Source organism: Cebidichthys violaceus, unplaced genomic scaffold (genome assembly GCF_023349555.1).
Source record: "Cebidichthys violaceus isolate CVI_PGR_0920_01 unplaced genomic scaffold, fCebVio1.0.p SCAF_101, whole genome shotgun sequence".
Taxonomy (NCBI): domain Eukaryota; kingdom Metazoa; phylum Chordata; class Actinopteri; order Perciformes; family Stichaeidae; genus Cebidichthys; species Cebidichthys violaceus.
This window is the reverse complement of record NW_027176265.1, coordinates 397,615-417,334: the sequence shown is the minus strand read 5'-3', so window position 1 is coordinate 417,334 and position 19,720 is coordinate 397,615. Positions and strand designations below refer to the sequence as shown.

Genomic DNA, 19,720 nt, shown 5'->3' with positions numbered 1-19,720 from the left:
GAATGAAGTGAAGCATGTTAATAGTACTCAGTATGGGTATGACATTTTCACAATTGGAAAATAAATACATTGAACTTGCAAATATTTACTTTGAAAATTAGCAAAAGCAACATTTAGTGTTAAGATGATTTGGTAACACTTTACAGTGGCTTCACTCTGGTATATTAACCTGTTCTGTACAACACATGTGTATTTCCCCAATGTTGCAGGTCAAAATGCACAAATGTTACTTATTATAATACTAGACTGACACACTTTCCCAGGCTGACTTTAAGTGAGTGACCAGGTTGGGGTTTAGCATAATTTTAAAGGCACTTCAGCATATTGCATTTGTGTGTTTCAACTTGTACTTGCTGTGACAGGGACTGTATCTAAGGTTCTTCAACCCATCAAGCTACTTCACCACCTTGCAATAGAACGTACAATCTGATTAAATATATTATAATGACTTTGAACTGATCTAATGGCCTGTATTAGTGACGAGGGACATTTGTACATAAAGTAAACTGACTTCTGTGGATATCTCTGACTCCTCTTGTCTTTGTAGTTGCGTTGGTGATGCAGACCGTTGACTCATTGTTTTGTCCTCATCACTTATTGGTTGAATAATGTGTGAAGGTTGGGCACACTGGCAGTGTTGTGAAACTCCACTGGACAGAGAATGTTTCTTTTATACCCGAGTATGAGCCAGAAAGTGAGTTTTGAAAGCCAGAAGTCTTCTAAAGTAATTGGTTGTTGGTATTGATGAATGACCATATAAGCCCCCTGTTATTTTATTATGTGTCATTACGTGTTGTGTCATTGGCACTAAAACCTTTACTAATTGCCACCTTTACGACAGTTATATTTACACACTGTCCACTTGATTTGTGCTTGCACACAAACCTTTCCCATTATCGTTGTATTGATGAAACCTTTCATCCGCATGAGAGCTGAAGGGCGACCCGGTGTTGTGTTTGTATGCTTCCTATCTGCCTCTGTGCAGCAACAGCAGCACTATGACCACCACTGGGCATTACAGCGTCACAATGGAGCTAATGAAGAGAGAGAGAGACAGACGGGCTGCCGACTTAAAGATATTTCAGTCTTGTCTCATAAAGAAAGAGAATACGTGTCATTGGGTTTGAAGCGACTATGGTATTAAAATAATCTGATTTGTTTTTCTGCAAGAATCTGCCAGAGTCTCTTAACTGTCACACACACTAAAGGCCACTTAAAAAGCACAGACTTTCAACATTGTTTAAGGAGTAGCTAATTTATTAGCACACACACACACACACACACACACACACACACACACACAAGGGAGATGAGAGAGTGAGGAGAAAAGCTCAGCGCACGTCTGTTAAATTGAAGTTGGTATAAATGTTTGATGCCTAAGCTCCACTGCACGGTTCACTTAATTATTCTAACCCAACAGTCACACTAGCATTACACACACAGACGCACGCACATACACACACACACACATAGGCGCAGGTGACCTTCACTTAGGCCTCAGGAAGAGGAGGAGCAGCAGCAGAGTCAGTGACGAAAGTTTTGATGGACATACACTGTCATACGAGAGGAGGAGGTGAGGGTTTGTTGAAGGGACAGGCCATGCTGTTTAGTGACACACTGCCATTGAGATGCTACACAGAGAGACTTTGAGATAGTGAAGATGACATCGGCCTAACAGGGAAACACAAAACCTGCAGAAAATGAGGATTTTCAGCCGTTTTCACTACGTTTGGTATCTGGTGAGTGCACCTAAAGAAAGGAAGTTGAGTGTCTGTGTGTCCGCATGCGTCTCTGGGCTCATGGCTATTTATAGTAATAGTCTATGATTGTGTTTCTTTAGTGTGATTGGTTTCTCTTGTGTCTACGTCATTTTTATTTTTGACAAATCCATGATTTCTAATATTCCTGTGGTATTTCTTTTTTCTGTGTGCCGTTCTCTTGCTGTGTGTGATATTTTAGGACGTGACTGAGCTCGAGTCAGACTGCCGCAACTTTCGCGCTTGGAGGTCGACCTCCGTACGTAGAGTCACCGCATCAATTTCCATCTGATTTCCGCTTTGTAACCGTACCAGCCCCCCCCCGTCTTTCACCTCCTCTCCTGCACACGCTAAGATACCGCATCGCAGTGTTTGTGTACATGTTTACTCCTTCGTCTTTTTCCTCATTTCAGAGTGCCACACATGCATTGGTGTTGATGTGCTTTGATTATGCAGCATGTTTGTTTTGATGCCTCATTGGTGGTGCTGTTGTGTGCTACAGTGAACTCAGGTTGCTGGTTTGATGTCAGTGAGTGGTTTCTTGCTTGTCAGTCCATTGTCACACATCTCTGTTGACAGGCGAAAACCTCGCATCTCTCTAATGTTTCAGGAACTAAGAACCACGGCCTTACTTCTAGTTTGACAACTAAATGTTTAGGGTTTCCCAGGCCCACGCGGTTACAGCCATTTCTCAACCTGTGGTTGAAACAAGAGAACCAGAAAGGTTTTCACATGACAGCAAGAGTGTTGCACAATATACGTTTCATTCTTTGACCTTCATTTTCTCTTACGATTGTGTGTGTGTGTGTGTGTGTGTGTGTGTGTGTCCGAGTGAACGCACGCCTGCATCAAGGCGGCCAGTGTTGATGTCAAGTTTTCCCTGACCAAAGCTAAATTATGGGTTGTTTCCTTCATTCCACCACTGAGGTTCTGAGTTATGTATTTGTTTCAGTTATCAGGACAATTTTGAGAATTGTGTGGCCCTCCTCCCCAGGTTCATATTCAGGGTGATTTGTTGAATGCCTGGATTGCTACTTTCCATTATCTTTCTGTGCAGAAGCTTAATACACAGACACAGTTTGTTCCCCTTGTGCACCCAAAATAACCTTAGTTGTCCCAGTGTATGTCCTGCTGGAAAATTGTGTGTGTGTGTGTGTGTGTGTGTGTGTGTGTGTGTGTGTGTGTGTGCGTGTGCGCGCGCATCCATCTGATACACCATGGTATCATAGGGCAGAGGGGTTTAACTTAAGCTCAGGTTACGTTTACAGATCCAGGCAATGAGACTACGTGCAGTCATGGACTATAAGTAATGCACAACATCAAACACACAGTTTATTGTTTGTTGTTGTTGGATTTGATCTATACTCAAGAGCACTTGCCTGACTGAAGGTTTCTAAAGCAAACACATATAGATTAGTATAAATGTTTGAGTAGTCTTTATTGGACAATGCTTTCATCCTTAATTCCGTTCAAGTAGTCTTTGTATTAAAAGAAAAATCTGATTTGTAGAAGCATTTAAAATAAAGCACTTTAAGAAATGACATTGTAAAGAGGAACATCAAGAACAAAGACCGAATGCAGTCAAGCTTTTATAGTTTCCTCCACTGAGAATAGGAATGTGTAGAATCTTAATATATATTTGTCCACTTGTTATGTGTTTAGCATGGTTGTTTTCCAGGAAGTTAAGAGGAAATAATAGTCAATGTTACCACCTGTTAAATGACTGAGGTCATCTCCACTCAGCACACAGCATTATGAATGTTGATATATTTTACTTCATGCTCTCAAGGTTGAAGCTCATTTCAATTCGTCAGGGTTTTTCTATCAGAGCACCGCGTCATAGTTTGTTAAATAGAGGACAAGGTGAGTCTCTTTCTGTGTCAGAAAACGACTCTGAATGTTTCTAGAAGAACAACAGGGAAGGTGATTCCACAGCTCTCTACAGTAACAGACCTAGAGTCGTGACTGATGGTGGAGATGGTGACATTCAGTGTAACCTGACACACACACACACACACACACACACACACTCAAATGCATCATGGAGTCCAATGTCACTTGAAGCTGGGAAAGCTTGGAGGGTGTTAGGAAAGTCTGGCAGCAGCTCAGGTAGTTAAGGCAAGACATGACAAGACAACTCAGTGAGAGAAACTTAGCAACTTTACTCAACTTTAAGACAATAACTAACTCACTATGTATCTGAATACCTAACTAATTAAACTCTTATAATGTCATTATTCAGTTTTGTTTTCACACCTGCAGGATTTGTTGATGTAGCCTCTTGCCTTAATTTAAGAAGTTGTGTGCGTGTACAGAGTATTTGGAAGACTGGACATGGAGGGTCTAAATGGCAAACCACTGAGTATATGACTTTAATTTATTCTAACTGACGGTCTTAACTATTATGAATATAATTATTACTCTTATTAGTACCACTTGTCAAATCAACTTCAGAGACAGAGGGAGATGTGGATGAAGGAGAAAGTAAAATAGTCGAATGCCTTAATACTGTGAAGACAAATCTTAGGAAAATGCCATAAAATTCAACTTTAGAAGATTTTCTAGTATTTTGTTGTATATATTTTTAACCCCCATTCTCAGACAATACAAATGATTGATATAGATTTTAACTCTAAAACCTTCAGCTGCGCTAGCGTATTGTTTCTATCTTGTTCTGTTCTTGGTGTGAAACATCCAGGTCCATGTGGGAAGCAGCCGAACGGTAATCACTAGGACCAAAGGAAAATATCAACATTTTAAATGTTGGTAATTTGAGAAATTTCTATTTTATGTTTGCTTACTTTTTCTCCCTTTGCTCTCTTTCTGTTTGTTCAGGACTTCTCGAATGACGACACCAAGCTGGAGTACAATGTGGATGCAGACAACGGCATCGCAATGGAGGGTTATCTGTTTAAGAGGGCCAGCAATGCCTTTAAGACGTGGAATAGGTACAAAGTCTCCTTATGAATACATTTACAATTCAATTTTATGATAAGCATTTGCTTCATTATAGTGGACTGATTGTGGATTCAGGAGGCCAAGCACTGTCATCAAAATTTAGAATAGAGATATTAAAGTTGCTTTAAATTTAAATACGTCAGCAATTACTTTCAAACTAGTTTTGATATGTTTTTTCGTGCCATTCCTGACAATCAAACCGCAGTCATCTCTTTCTTTTAAGGTTGACCCATAAGGTTGAATAATACTTTTCGACCAAACAAATATTCAAAGCTCCAGCTGGGATTGCTGTTTTCCTCATAATTTTTTTCCAAAGTGATTGTTAACACTGACTGAATCCAGCAAATTGTAGTTTTACTGTATTTAGATACTCACCAGCTCTCTCTCTAGACATTGCCATCGCTCTCATCCACACTAGAACTATATCAAAGCGTGTTATTTTAGGAGTATCACCAGCAGCTGCATGTGACTCTGTTTTTTCTTTCAGGCGTTGGTTCTCCATCCAGAACAATCAGCTAGTTTACCAGAAGAAATTTAAGGTATGTCAAGCGACTCCCTGCACACTGACCACAATCAAATATGCATGTTTGACTTCCAGCACACGCCCCCCCATGTATTTTTAACAGGATGCCTTAGCTTCATTTAAAAGCTGTAGTAACCACTTCAACACAGACGCTTACTATAGAATAAACCACAGCTGTATGTGAAGATGTGTGTCTGTAATCGTTTAATATGATGCAGTCCATGTCAAAATTTATTTTTTTGTATTGTGTAACACTGAAGAAATTATTGTGTGTCGTACCAAAGCCAAATATTTTTGCTCCATTTTAAGAGTAGTTGGATAAAAAACACTTGTAGCTTTGATTGACACATTTTGCATTTTGCTCAGGCACTGTATGGAAAAATATCTATGCAAAGTTGTTATTTGCATCTGTGCGTGTGTGGTTGTGTTGTGTTGTAACCAACGCTGCTGTGCTGTCCCCACAGGACAACCCTACAGTGGTGGTGGAAGACCTGAGGCTATGTACCGTCAAACACTGTGAGGACATTGAGCGCCGTTTCTGTTTCGAAGTGGTGTCACCCACCAAGTAAGTTTATGTCCCTATTAGTCTAATGAGCAGTGGAATATGTTACTGAAGGTGGAGTAGCAGTGTACCCACCTTCTCCCAAACACATACACACACACACACACACACACACACACACACATACATTTAGCAGACAGCAGTTGTGTGATGCTTGTCTGTCCCAACAGGAGCTGTATGTTGCAGGCAGACTCAGAGAAGCTGCGACAGGCCTGGATCAAAGCCGTCCAGAACAGCATTGCCACCGCCTTCCGCGACAAGGGAGACGACGGCGAAGTAAGAACCAAACACACTGACATATACTGAGTGGATGGTTGAAGGGATTCACATATACTTTAGTTAAATAAATGGATAAATATATCATGTATGGTAACATTAATGATCCTGTGTTCACGTATGTAAAACCAGTCTCCCATACTTTAGTTTACATTCAGTTTCCCCTTGTCTAGACTGTTAGTGTTTGCTGCTATGATACCGCAATTACGTGTTGATAGCTATTCACCATCCATCCCGATGTCTGTGTATCTCCCCGTCTCTCTTATGTCAGAAGCTTGATAGGAAGTCGTCCACGTCGACAGGGAGCCTTGATTCCGGTGGGGAGCCAAAGGAGAGGCCGATCAAAGGAGAGAGTGCCCTGCAGAAGGTCCTGGCCATCCCAGGCAACACCTGCTGCTGCGACTGTGGCCAGCCAGACCCCCGCTGGGCCAGCATCAATCTGGGCATCACCCTCTGTATACAGTGCTCTGGTATCCACAGGTAAAGTCAAATGTTTTTTCATTTATTAATCCTTATAATGTCTTTTAATGTTGAGGTTGCGAAGAGCTAGACACATAAAAATGGCAATAAATGAAAAGGAAAATTTTAATTCTCAAATAACCAACTTATACATTTAAGTGCTATGAAAAGTAAAGGGGTTTCTCCCAGGATGGAGGAACTAATAGGAAACTAATAAACTGAAGAAACTAATGTCAGCACATTGTATTTATTTATCTACCACTTTGCAGGAATACAATTCATTTTGAGTTAATTTTGGTTCCATGAAAACCGGAAATTATTATAAGCATTCATTGCATGTTTTTCTATTCAATGCTTTGTACAAACTGTTGGTGTTTTGGGATTGATGAAATGTAAACTCACTGATATGAACACCCAATCTGCTTGGGATGTTGTGACAACCTTTTGTTACTTTAGTTTCCAGGGTAAAATATTTAATTATTATTCGTGCCAGATTTTAAATAAAATAAAAGTGTCCAGAGATTCAGCCTTTCATTCTCACTACATCGTAAAAAAAAAGATCTTCATTCTGAGTTTATAACCAGAGTTGGTTCAGAAATGTATGGAATTGGATTATACAAAAAATATATATTTTATATATATATATATATATATGTATCCTTAAATTACCTTGTTTGTGGCCTCTGTAAATCTCTGGCCTTACCCGTAGTTCAAGATTTTTTAATATACATATTACAAACAAAGGCATAGCACTGTCAAGAGTACTGCATGTTTATCTGAGAACTACCTTCTCTACATACTGGGTTTTTGTGGTTAATGCTGCTAAGCCCATAAACCTGCAGACCCCAATGTCCACTTTATGGCTGAAACCAAATCTACACTAATTTTTGTAATGCTTCTTTGACCTGCAGGAGTCTGGGGGTGCATTTCTCTAAGGTTCGGTCTTTGACTCTGGATACATGGGAACCAGAACTTCTAAAGGTGAGGGAGAAAAACTGATGTACATTAACAAATATACACACACATCCAGTTCAAACTGAAAGTCTTACTTTTAAGCAAGTGCTGATAACAAATCGCTTTTAATTTCTTTTCATTGAACCTTTCACAGTTGATGTGTGAACTTGGAAACGGAGTGATCAATCAGATCTACGAGGCTCGGCGAGAGGAGCTGGGATCCAGAAAACCACACCCAGGAGATCCAAGGTACAGAACCTGTAGACAGCATAGCATGTTCAGTCAGCATACTCTGACTGAAGACACATGATAGTTTTTGAAGCGATAATTCATTAGAATAGAGGCATTATCATCTTTATATAGACAAAACTTGACGTTGTGATGAATTAAATCTGCAATCTACAGCTGTTGTTCAGCTTTGGCATCACATTGAACTTGGTTTGAGTAGATAAAGTGGTAGAAAGTTTTAAATTCTCCCCTTATTCACAAACAAAACCCTATGCTTCTTAACAGACATGAGGTAGAGGCCTACATCAAAGCCAAATACGTGGACCGGCGGTTTGTACGCCGGCCTACAGATGAGGAGCTTCGCAACAAAGTGGTTTCTCTGAGCAAACAGGAGAAGAGGCTGAGCAGCAGCTCTGAGCATCTGCCCCCAAGACCACCACCACCCACCCCAAAACTCCGACCCGGTCAGTCAGGTCAGTCGAAAAATGAACATAACCTAACACAGTTTTTGACCCAAGAGTTTGTTGACTGCAGCCTTTCACTCATCGCTGAACTTAATGAAATAACTGATAACAAAACTAATTCAAATGTACTGATCCTTACCTGATTCTTGTCTGACAATAACACAAATGATTACCACTAAAAAAAGTGTCCTGAATTCTAACTGGATGGATGTAAGAGCACTAGGTCCACCAAGCTGCTGGGACCAAATACAGTATTTATCTGCAACGTTTAAAAATCATCTTGTTGGATCACTAGTTTTGGTCATCTTCCCTTAATTCCAGTTATCGGCTACTTGGATAAAGAGCAATGTTGTATATAGATTTCTCGATATCTAAATCATTTTTGTCCTATTCTAAATTTCTGATTTTAATCAACCCAAATTACCTGATTTCTAAATGAATACAAATGTCAGAGATTGGATGTTTCTGTTATATAGAACTGTTAGTTTCTCTTCCGAAACCAAAATTGCATCAAGATGGCAAGGTCAGTGTCCTTTGTGATTGTATTGCCACCTTTTTTTTTACTATATCCTCTATGTGATTTAAGCACCGTCATGGAGAAGTGTCCACCCATCGGCATACTTTATGTTCTCTGTGAACAGCATTATGCCTCAGCCCTCTTTGCCTCCCATTGCTTCTCGTAGTCCGTCTCCAGACTCCAGTGTCGACCAAGCTGGTAGTCTAACTATCTCTGCTTTTACCCTGCCTTCCTCTCTCTCCTCTTCCTCAATATTTCTTCCCCCCTTTCATGTTATGTGCTTCTGGACTAACCCCTGCTCTCACTGCCTACCCTTTAACTCCCCCACCCTGCCACTCAATTTACACCCTCCGCCTTTCAATTCCCAAACTCCCATTATCCCTAACGTAGCTGTTGCCAGCGGCACGGAGGCCCGCCGCGACTCTCTCTTCTGTGCTGACGAGCTTGACTCACTCTTCTCCTACTTTGACAACTCTGCCAAGCTCAGGAGCAGTAAGTACTAAATGCTTCGTGTTTGGCTTTATTCTCCATCCCCCGCTGTCCATTTGTGTTCCCTTCTTTGGGTCTTTGGACTATCAACCCTTCATCCACGGCTCTGTTACTCCTTCATCCAGACCTTCTTAACGGACCATCCCATCATTTTAAGAGCATTGCAGATATTTAGTTTTTCCCGGGGCTGGGAAGTATTTCTCTCACACATGGTTTTGGTCAGTGGTATTTTGTATTTGCATTTGTATCTGTCTCATCATATTTTTGCTATTTAGGGACCTGAAACATAAGGTGATGGTGGGGATCTGTCCTCCAGTTCTCTTTCTGTTGATTTCAACCGGGGACTTGTGTGCGTACACTTACTGTACAAAATATTAGGACCACCTGCTGTTTCTTGTAATCATACTAGAGGAAAATTATCAGCTGTCAAAAGCCAGCAGATGTTCATAGTTAAAAAAAACAAAAGCATTCACCATAAGGTTTCTGAGAGGCTATGTTAAGGGGTTGTGTGATGATTTGAAAACAATCAGCAGGAAGGTGTTCCTTTTATTTTATACACTCAGTGAATGACACCTGTATGGTGTATTACAAGTCGTGATTCATTCTCTTTGTTTTACAGTAAAAAGTGCAGACAGCGGCATCCAAAACAGCGCTGATGGGAGCAGGGAGATGCTGGCCACCACTGCCTCCAATAACAGCCTGACAGATGCAGGTAAGACACAAACACACACACTCACACACCTCTGTCATTACAGAGACATCCCTGTAAGCCCCTGCTTTAGGGGGACAAGAATGTTGCAAGAAAAAGAAGAAATGGTTAGTTAAGGAGCCACATGTGCTTATTGCAGTTTGGCTTATCCACAAACCTTCAAAACACATAATCATAATAAGTGGTGCCTTCGTCTGTGCCATTGTTAAGATTAAAAGAGAAGTAGTGTCATCATACAAGCATTTTGCAACAAGCTACCACTCGCGCCATGTGCACACAAGCTCAATTGTTGTAAAAGACAAAAAATGTCCTTGTCTTTTATAGGACAGTAAGGATGTTTTCTCCAGTAATTTAGAGCAGGTTTGGGAAACCTTATAAAGGAATATCATGATTTTTCCAGCCTGGAAAAGTTTGGAATTTGTCCCAACAGCTTGAAAAGCTACAGGTGACAAATTAGCATTTAATCGACATAGTGTTGTATTTCTTGTTGAAAAGAAATGTCTCACATCTCTTTTCTTCCCGTGTTTCAGACGCCGCTGAGTCTCCCCCCATGCCAATGCCTGCCACACTGCCTCCTCCTTCACCGTGTAAGGAGGTGGTTTTCTACGAGCCTAAGGAGTACAGCTCTGGTCTGCAGCTCTACTGGGCTGCATGTGCTCGCAGCCTGCCAGACATGGCGGAAGCTCTGGCCCACGGAGCCGAGGTCAACTGGGTCAACACGGAGGACGACAAGAGGACGCCACTTATCATGGCGGTGCAGGGGGTGAGCAGCCAAGTAATTCCCAGTGGAACGGAACAGCTGATTTTTAGATAATAATAGCACTTACTTATGATTATTAAATGATTCCTTTCAGGGTTCGCTGGTCTGCTGTGAGTTTCTGCTCCAAAATGCCGCCAACGTGAACCAGCAGGACGCTCAGGGCCGAGGACCCCTCCACCACGCCACCATGCTGGGACACACAGGGTTGGTCTTACACATCTTATTACGTCACCAAACTTTTACTCTTACATTTTAAAGACAGCCCAGATTATGTGTGAACTCAAAGCAATGCTAAACCTTTCTCTCTGTTTTAGGCAAGTGTGTTTATTCTTAAAAAGAGGAGCGAATCAAAATGCTGCAGACATCGATGAGAAAACCCCCCTGATAATTGCAGTGGATGCAGCCAACGCGGACATCGTCACACTGTGAGTGTTTATTCTTATTATTATTATTTTCTGTATTTGTTCTAACCTTTAGATAAGGGATCATTTACTGTCACTATATAAACCCTGATGGAGTAAAACAAGAACCAGATACAGATCACCCGGTAGAGAATTATATTCTAAAACAAACCAACTGGTACACTATCACGTCCATTACGCAACAGGCATCTTTTTTTTTGCCATGATTAACTGCCTGATTAAAAAATGTACAAGCATCTATCAAAACCTTACCCAGCTGAACTGTCTGCATTAATCAAGGAGTAACAACTTCCTCCACAAGGTGTCACTACTTAATCAGTTTACAGATCTCTTACAGATGTAACACAGTGGCCTGTAGTCAAAGCTGAGTATTTCTGTGAGAACGGTTCCTAAAAGAGCCCCAAAAATAGTGTGAAATTTTAAGAGTCTGATTATTGGTTGTATCTCTTACCTATGACTGATCTGTCACTTCCTGTTTCTTAACCTGCACCCCCAGGCTGCGATTGGCCAAGATGAACGAAGAGATGCGAGAGGCGGAGGGGCCCTACAGCCAGTCAGGTCAATATAACACCAACAGCCCCACCGAGATGCAGTACAGGAAGTGCATGCAGGAGTTTATTAGCCTGCAGCTGGATGAAACTTAATAAGTGTCTGCTCTCATTGAGACACAGGGGCAGCGTACTGTAAAACCAGGCTCATCAGAGGACATGTAAAGCCCAGGTTTCAGAGTTGGGGTCAGTTGTCTAAAAACGGCAAATTAAAACCCAGATAACCCAGTCAATAATTTCTGATTATAAATTGGAGGTAGCTTTTTTTATTAAGAGGGTGCAGGAAAATTGTATCCACTGATTAGAGAGAACTTAGCCCAACTCGGTCCGTTGTGCTCCTGTGTCGCTGCTGTACTGTGAGTCATGTGAGTCATCATGTGAGTCATCATGTGAACGTCCCAGCTCCTGCCGGGTGCCCACTGCACCTTGGTGTGGTATAATGTCGGGTGCTATGCTGTATGGATGTGACAGGGTTAAAGCCATCGACTCTGGGCATTTCTTATTGATAGCTCAAAATTAAAAGAAACTTTTTACTAGATAGTCTGTACTTCCTCCCTTTAAGTTTAAATTATATAGCCTTTGCTGATTCCCTCTATTTAAGAAGTATTCAGTGATTTATAGCAGCTAATGATATATATATATATTTTTTTTGGCCAGGAATACGTTTAATTTTTTAATTAGTGTTGTGTCTCTTTGCAAAAAAAAAAAAAGCTAACCGGTAACCAGAAGTATCCAGTGACCTCAAAGTGACAGCACTTTTCACCATTTGGCAATAATCATGACTTTTGAATGACATTTTTTTGAATCTCCTGACCAGTCTGGAGAGGCGTAGTGTGTGTCTATAAATAACTAGGTTTAATTTATGCACATTCCTATTAATGGTTATGCAACTACTGTACCTTGTCCTGCGATTGTATGGTTCCCATTTTAAGTCTTAACCATTTTCGAGGCCTGTTTACTATATTTGAACTGTTTGATGTCCAAAATGCATCTTGCTGTTGTGACATGCCTGGTCATAAAAAAAGAAGTCTATTTTACAACAGTTTGCTTTTTATAAACATTATAAATTAGGAACCATATAATAAGTATACTTACTGTACATGTTGTAAATGATGTGCATCCGTACATTTCTTCATAGCCGGACAGAATAAGCAGAGTTTGACTGCACAGGGGTGAGAGCCACGAGGGGCTCCGTGTTCATGTCCTTACTTTTCTTTTCTCACTGAACGCTATTTACTTCTTGTTATGACAGTATTGTGTCTTGGTTCTTAGTCGGTTGTGTGCTTGCTCATGGACCGTAATCACAGGAAATCCAGAATTGTAAGACGACGAAGGCCTTTTAGTGCCATTGCATTGATTGTATTGAATGTTAGTGGGTTTTTACTCAAATATAGACAAACCGTCTGAGGATGGTTCATCGTCGTGTAGAAAAATGTCCACATGTAACCATGTATATATATATATATATATCACCTGCTGGTCCTAGCTTACATTTATCTTAATCATGAGGGAGCTTTACAAAGAAGAGGATGAACAGACACGATGGTGAAATTCAGGATTGAAATGCACCCTAGTTTCATCCCACTTCATCCCCCAAAATCCTGGGAGTGCACCAAAACTCTTTGATTAAATGGTCATTTCTGTTCATTCACATTGATGGAGCAGTGCCTCCTGGTGCTGACAGAACAGTTTGTGACGTTTTGAATGGCTGACTAGTGTGAGGATGCGTTCAGTTGTTAGAATAGAGAGTACTGATTGATTGTGTTGTTCATGGTGTTCACAGGTAAATGAAGTACTTGTGTGAGTAGACACTGAGGGGTTTCTAGAGAGCTCTTAGATTGTAGGGTAAAGGGACTCGTGCATTTATATGTGTTGACCGCAGGAGGGACGTGTTGTCCATGTGTCTGAGAAGACTAAAGCATCTTCTATTGAGGGCTAGATGTGCTGCTTTAAGTAGCCAGACTGTTATTAGCCTGAATGCTGCATTTCTTCTTTTTTTTTTCAAAGTGGAATATACTCCGTGGTCTTTTTTTTGCTTTGGACCTGAATGACAAAGAATGAATTCTTCTTTTTTCTTGAGTATTTTTTTTAGCATGTGCAATACTTGTTGATAGGGAATGGTACAGAAGCTATTGTTAGAAACTAACTGGATGTCGTTGCCTTAAAAGGTCAACAGCAGACCCACTGGCAATAACCATGAGAGGAAGAGACGGAGGTAGAGTCTGAAGTACGGGCTTCCAGTCGCTGAGTGATACTCACGTTGTTTTGATTTGTCTTGTTGCCGTCCTCTTTGATACTCGAGTGCTTTTCCATCAGCGCCTCCAATCAGTTGACGAATGATTAGATTGATAAAGGATATTTAGGGGTAATAAATAAGAAGGAGAACTAATCTCATCAACCCCCCCCCCCTTTATTAGAATTACAGTTCCCTCAACTCAAGTGTTTCTACCTGATTGAGTGTGTGGAGGAAGTGCAGAGTGCTGGTTCTCAGCCTGCGGATTGCTCTGTGATTTTTTTTTTCGGAGCATTTCAACATTAATTTTGTAAACTCCCAGGGGAAGTGTATATTTTGTTAAACGTAACGACAATTATTTTAAAATGTATTTTAAATATATTTTTCCTATGATCAATATTTGTCTTCTAGAAATTGTTTAAAAACCTGAAAAGGGAAAATGTACAATTAAAACTTAAACAGATTGAGAACCGCTGCTCTTGTGTCAGAGGACGCTCTCTCACTTCTACAACACACTCTTCTTTATTTCTCTCACCCACTTGTCTCTCTCTCACTCTCTCTCTCTCTCTCTGTAAATTCACTCTCGCTTCTGTATTTTGCTTCTTCTTCTTTTCTCCTCGCTCTCCTCCCCAGAGTTTTGTGCCTTTCTTCTGTTCTCATATTTTCTTTGGGGTGCTGAGGCCAACACAACTGTATTTTTGTACATAAACTCCTGCACTTTAAACACAATACAGTTGTTAACAAAAATGAATCTCTGTGAGCTTGTCTTTTCTTCCTGAGTCGATCTCCAGTTTCTAATTGAAAAAGCTCACTTGCTGTTTTCCTTCAAGCATTTTCTGTTCTTTCCCATCTTTTCTGCATCTGCGTTTCATATTTCGAGCCGCGCCGACATGCTTGACAGGTATGGCTAACTTTTTCTTTTTCATTCTTGCCCTGATGATACTGTCCCTGTTACTTTCCCTTTTGAGTTTAGGGAATAGCGATAAAACGACAACCAAAGAATACAAATGAGTCAAGAGTAGAAGTAACAATTAAGGTGATTTATTTCAAACTCAGGTACGTGCAAACAAAGGTTCTCAAACAATGTGGGAGAGGATGGGACAAAGTGGTTTTGCCAAATTAATAGAAATCACTACAACAAAACTGGGCCTGGCTAGCTCCTTGCTCTGAAAACAACAAAAAACAAACAAAATGGCTTTACTTGCTTATCTAAAAATAGCTTTACCAAGTCAAGTACAGGGATAGCACCGGCCAATAATCCTCAGGTATCTAGACAAAAGGGAACTACGTGTGTGTAAAATGTAAATGGTACCCCAACTCACCTACTGTCCTCAACCTCCCACCACAAACCTTAACAAGTTATCAACAACAGTGTCACAGCTCAAGCAGGCAGAGAACCAAAACAAAGAGAGTGAACCCTTCAGACTTTTTCCTTTTATTCTGGGACCCACTCTGCTGATTGGCCATCATGAAGTCTGTGGAAACCAAGGAGCAGCACGACTGGCCGGCCTGCAGAGGTGGAATCCAATCATGTTGGCACCTGGAGAGAAAACAAGGGAGGGAGAGAGAAAGAGCATACAGAGGCCACTATGCATGAGCTCTCCGCTCTAAAATCACTGTTGATATTTCATCCTGCTGTACACCTGCATGATGAAGCATTATGTGGTTTGCGTCTCAGTTGCAACTCAGTTTAGTCTTAATGACATGAGTGATATTTTATTGAACATATTTGCGGCAGGTGAGGTGAGGAGGAAGAAGACGTTTGATGTGGTGCTGATGGGATTGTTGTTAGATCAGCATCTTACCTTTTCGTCAACACGGGGCCACGAAGTGCAGCTCTACCTGATAAATGCAAATTAAACCATTTCCTTGTTTTACATTTTTCTGACAAAAGTCAAATTTGTAGGAACAAAATCCTACTTGTATGTGATATTAAATGATATATTGTCTTCTGTTTAGAAAACACTTTTGTAAATCTCCTTTGTCAGGGCAAAAGAAACACTTTGAAGTAATATTGTGTAATTGGAAAAAAGATCCTACAGGCTTAGTGGAAATTCAGAAATGATGTGAACCAAGTGTTGTGAACCATTGCTCTGTCTGACGTTTATTGTTTTACCTTTTGTAGTTGCTGATATCTCGTGTTCTTGTGTCTCTTGCAGGAGATGAAACCTACCAGGACATTTTCCAGGATTTCACCCACATGGCCTCCAATGACCCGGACAAGCTGAAGCGCTACCAGCAGTATGATCCACAGCGACCCTGACACAACAGAAACACCGTCCGACAGCTCTCAGATACACATGTCTGCTCAACCCAAGAGAGACAAGAAGATGCCTGGAAAGACATTGTCCACTCTCCCTCCAACATCATTCAGCATTAACGCTGGTTAGTGCTGCCGTAGCTGGACTCATGTCACCATAACGTGACCAAAGCGCCTTTTTCATCAAATAGTTTTCTTGCAGCTGTGCATGCAGCCCTTGTTAAAGCCACTTCACCCAAGTTAAGGGGAACTTCTGTGAACAGCAAACTTCACTTTCCTTTTTTTTACTGACCTATTATAACAATAAGTGAATGGTACAGTGTTTGAAAGGCTTTGCAGAGTCCTACAAAATCAAAATCATGATTTAACTCCATCTGAATGTAGAGCTGCCATCAAGGTTGTCAGTTATTTCAATCGTTTGTGTCACACTTCCTGACAGAAGAAATTCAAAGACAATTTTTTTGTTTCTTTTATAACTATATAAAAAAGTATCTGTCAGAGTTGTGAAGAATTAAGTGCTTGACAGACTGTTAAATAATTAATTTTTGAAAAAAGTTTTCAATTGGATTCTCTTTATGATCATAGGCATCTTTTTTATATCAAAGTTTTGCTTTAGTAAACTCTCAGCAGCGAATACACGTCAATATGCTTTTACTCTTTTTGCACAAATCCCTTTATCTTAAATCGCCACTGATGTTTACCAGTTCTGATGATAAAGCTTTGACATTTTAAACAATGTACAGTGATTATGAAAGTAAACATGCTATTGATGTGTCTGCAATGTTGAATAGATAATTATTCTTTTAGCTTTTTAAATGCTGTTTTTTTTTTATCACTTTTCTCTGAACGATTTAAATTGTCCATGTCACTACCTGCAGTACGTGTCCGTGAGGCAATCTGCCCTTCAGCGTGCCGATTATAGTTTCTGTCGTGTTGACATGATTGATAATTTGTAGATTCAGTCTCATGCTGATATTAAAAAGTTAAGATTTAGAGTTAAAGAAGTCTACAATAATATGGACATATACAAAACACCCTCCCCGAAAACAGTCAAAACGCAGCAATATGTTAATGAATGGGACAAATGTACTGCTCTTAAACTTGATTCTGACATGGGGTGCTGTCTACATTTAGATTGGACTAAAGGCCTCAAGTTTACTCCTGCTCAACATCCTCAAGGGGCCACACCCACAGATCCACCTCTACTCTCACAGACCTCGACGCCAAATTGAACCGTTCGTTTCTCCAAATCTGCTGAGATTGAACGAGAACTGGAGTTGGTGTCCTCTCCGCGTTCATTCAACAGCAAGAAAGCAAATAGAGCAGATTTACATCCATTGTCCCGTAACTACATCTGTATTCACAATTTTGCATGTTCAGCTGACCTGCTGTGTGCTTTAGAATACTCTGTAATGCAGGCAAGTAATTTAAATGAATTAATTAAAAGTGTACCAATTAAACACTCCCTGTAATTTCCCTGTAATAGCAGCAAATTACATAGAACTTTGAAGTAAGCTTCCCTGGAAATGAATTTGGGAAATTGTGGATCTGTAAAGTTTTTACAGAAATACCATACATACACGTCCAGATATGTGTGGAATTATTACACTATGTGGTAATTCTGTGAAGAGGCATGAGTTGAGTAGTAGAGTCATTTCATGTGAAGAGTGTTTGATTTAGTTGTGACAACATCAGACGACTGCACTAAAACGTCCAGAAATTAATTATGCAATTTTTTTGTCTTTTAAAAAAAAAAGATAAAATCTTCTCTTCGACATTAACAGTATATAGTAACGTATAATATGCAGCGCAGGGGAAACCTTTGGCAAATACAGCATGGGATACAATTCTTGTACATTTTGTACAGATGATTTTGAATTCTCCAGAGGACTGAAGTCTAAAGTTAGTGGTACTTGAATCATTATATAAGCTTTTGTATATGCTGTTCTTTGTATCTTTTGGTAATATTAGCCTATTTTGTATTGCCTGTCTGTATACCAGTATACATGTACTGCATTCTACCTGTAATATGTAAGAGCTTCAATACATAAGGACTGAGGATTCATCACAGAATGTTGATTCTTTTTTTTGATTTGCTTTGTCTCAAGAGAATTTCAACAGCTTTGTATAATATGGCTTCAATAAAGTCATTACAGGAATGTGTTAATGTGACTTCTGTACTAACAGAGTGCCACACTGGTGCCATATTCCACCGACACGTTTAACTTGTTTTGTTCAAGCTGCTCTCGTGTGCTTATTTCTTTTTTTAGCTTCTGTTAGGGCATTCAAAAAAAATTATAACCAGGAAGGAATAAAGACAATAGATAATACTAATACACACAATGGCACAAAATAATTTAAGACAAAAATGTCTCTACAAGATATTCTTCACGTTTTCAAAAAAGCCCATGAAAGAGTCCCACATCTTCTCTACGGCACAGCATTTCCTCTCATATTTGAGTTTTTCAAGAGCAAGGCAAAGCAGTAATTCATCAGCCAGTCATTGTGCACATGGTCTATTAAAAGTATTGCAGAATTGCTCCATTATGGTTTTTGCAAAACAATATAATTATCCAATTTATGGTTATACGGCTACAATGAAGTGTCTAAAATACTTCATCAAGTGAGGCTCTGTCATTTCTACGTCTCTGTGTTTGTAGCTCATTACATGTAATTTCAGTTTATTTTACCTTTGCCTTTGTACATCACGCTGAATGATATTGTAAGTCAATGATTATACTTTTAATGTAAGTCACAGACACCAAGAATCAGGATCTGGATTTTTTAAAATATGATTGAAGGATTTTCAAACACAGAAGATGTATCTGTCAACAACAAATACATTTGCAGAGAAACAACTTGTTAAACACTATAAATGTCTTTCAATGCAGGCATCCTATGATGAGTGAGTAATTTTATCTATTTATACACGCATGCTTGAATGTGGTTTAAAATTGAAATCCGAATTGTCCACAGAGGCTTTTCACTGAATATTTGGGGAATATTTAGTGTGTACAGGAGTATATATATATATTTTTTGTTTGTGCTGTTTTTATTTTCTTGTTGCAACCTCATCACATTGTGTTTTCCTCCTCCGCTGTACTTTTCAGGCCTCCATACTATGGTTTACTGGGTTAAGTTTTGCAGTGTAATCCGTCCAGCAGGGGGAAGGCTGTGTTCAATCTTTCATATTTGGAGGAAACAGTTCTTGACCTCTGCAGCCTGAAAATGCAGCTACGGATCCTGAAAGGCAACTGTATGTAAGTCTGAGTTTACTTCTGGTTTTTAATTTATTTACTTTATCTGACTTCACCTGAAGTTCATTTTAAGCCTCACATAAATCCTACTAGGATTTTATTTGTGATGTGTTTCTGCTCTCTGTGTTTATAGTTTATAGCAGTTTATAATTTTTAATAACTCCACCTGTTAAGTCACTACAATAAACTAATCGTTAAAGTCAGCCAAGACTTTGTGTTTAACCCCAAACTGGGATAGAAATTAATATATTTTCTAAATACACAGAGGCTTCATTCATTAATGTACACTGGCGAGATCATGATTTTCTCCCCGTGCCAATCTTGATACACATCTGTGGATATAT

At 39.9% G+C, this 19,720-nt stretch overlaps 1 protein-coding gene across 3 annotated transcripts in view; it reads left to right on the top strand.

Moving 5' to 3' along the window:
* acap2b (ArfGAP with coiled-coil, ankyrin repeat and PH domains 2b) overlaps positions 1 to 18,278 on the top strand; it is a 49,230-nt gene extending 30,952 nt beyond the window's left edge. The window contains exons 10-24 of one of the 3 annotated variants that reach the window (XM_068729297.1): positions 4,593 to 4,705; positions 5,203 to 5,254; positions 5,703 to 5,803; positions 5,971 to 6,076; positions 6,348 to 6,556; positions 7,447 to 7,516; positions 7,644 to 7,738; positions 8,003 to 8,190; positions 9,089 to 9,190; positions 9,807 to 9,899; positions 10,427 to 10,659; positions 10,751 to 10,860; positions 10,971 to 11,081; positions 11,575 to 11,636; positions 16,019 to 18,278. In XM_068729297.1, coding sequence (XP_068585398.1) covers positions 4,593 to 4,705; positions 5,203 to 5,254; positions 5,703 to 5,803; positions 5,971 to 6,076; positions 6,348 to 6,556; positions 7,447 to 7,516; positions 7,644 to 7,738; positions 8,003 to 8,190; positions 9,089 to 9,190; positions 9,807 to 9,899; positions 10,427 to 10,659; positions 10,751 to 10,860; positions 10,971 to 11,081; positions 11,575 to 11,636; positions 16,019 to 16,122 — 1,749 coding nt within the window. In that variant the 3' untranslated portion in view covers positions 16,123 to 18,278. The remainder of the gene's footprint in view (positions 1 to 4,592; positions 4,706 to 5,202; positions 5,255 to 5,702; positions 5,804 to 5,970; positions 6,077 to 6,347; positions 6,557 to 7,446; positions 7,517 to 7,643; positions 7,739 to 8,002; positions 8,191 to 9,088; positions 9,191 to 9,806; positions 9,900 to 10,426; positions 10,660 to 10,750; positions 10,861 to 10,970; positions 11,082 to 11,574; positions 11,637 to 16,018) is intronic. The other 2 variants (XM_068729314.1, XM_068729305.1) reach the window with 2 other exon arrangements.
* The last annotated feature ends 1,442 nt before the right edge of the window (positions 18,279 to 19,720 follow it).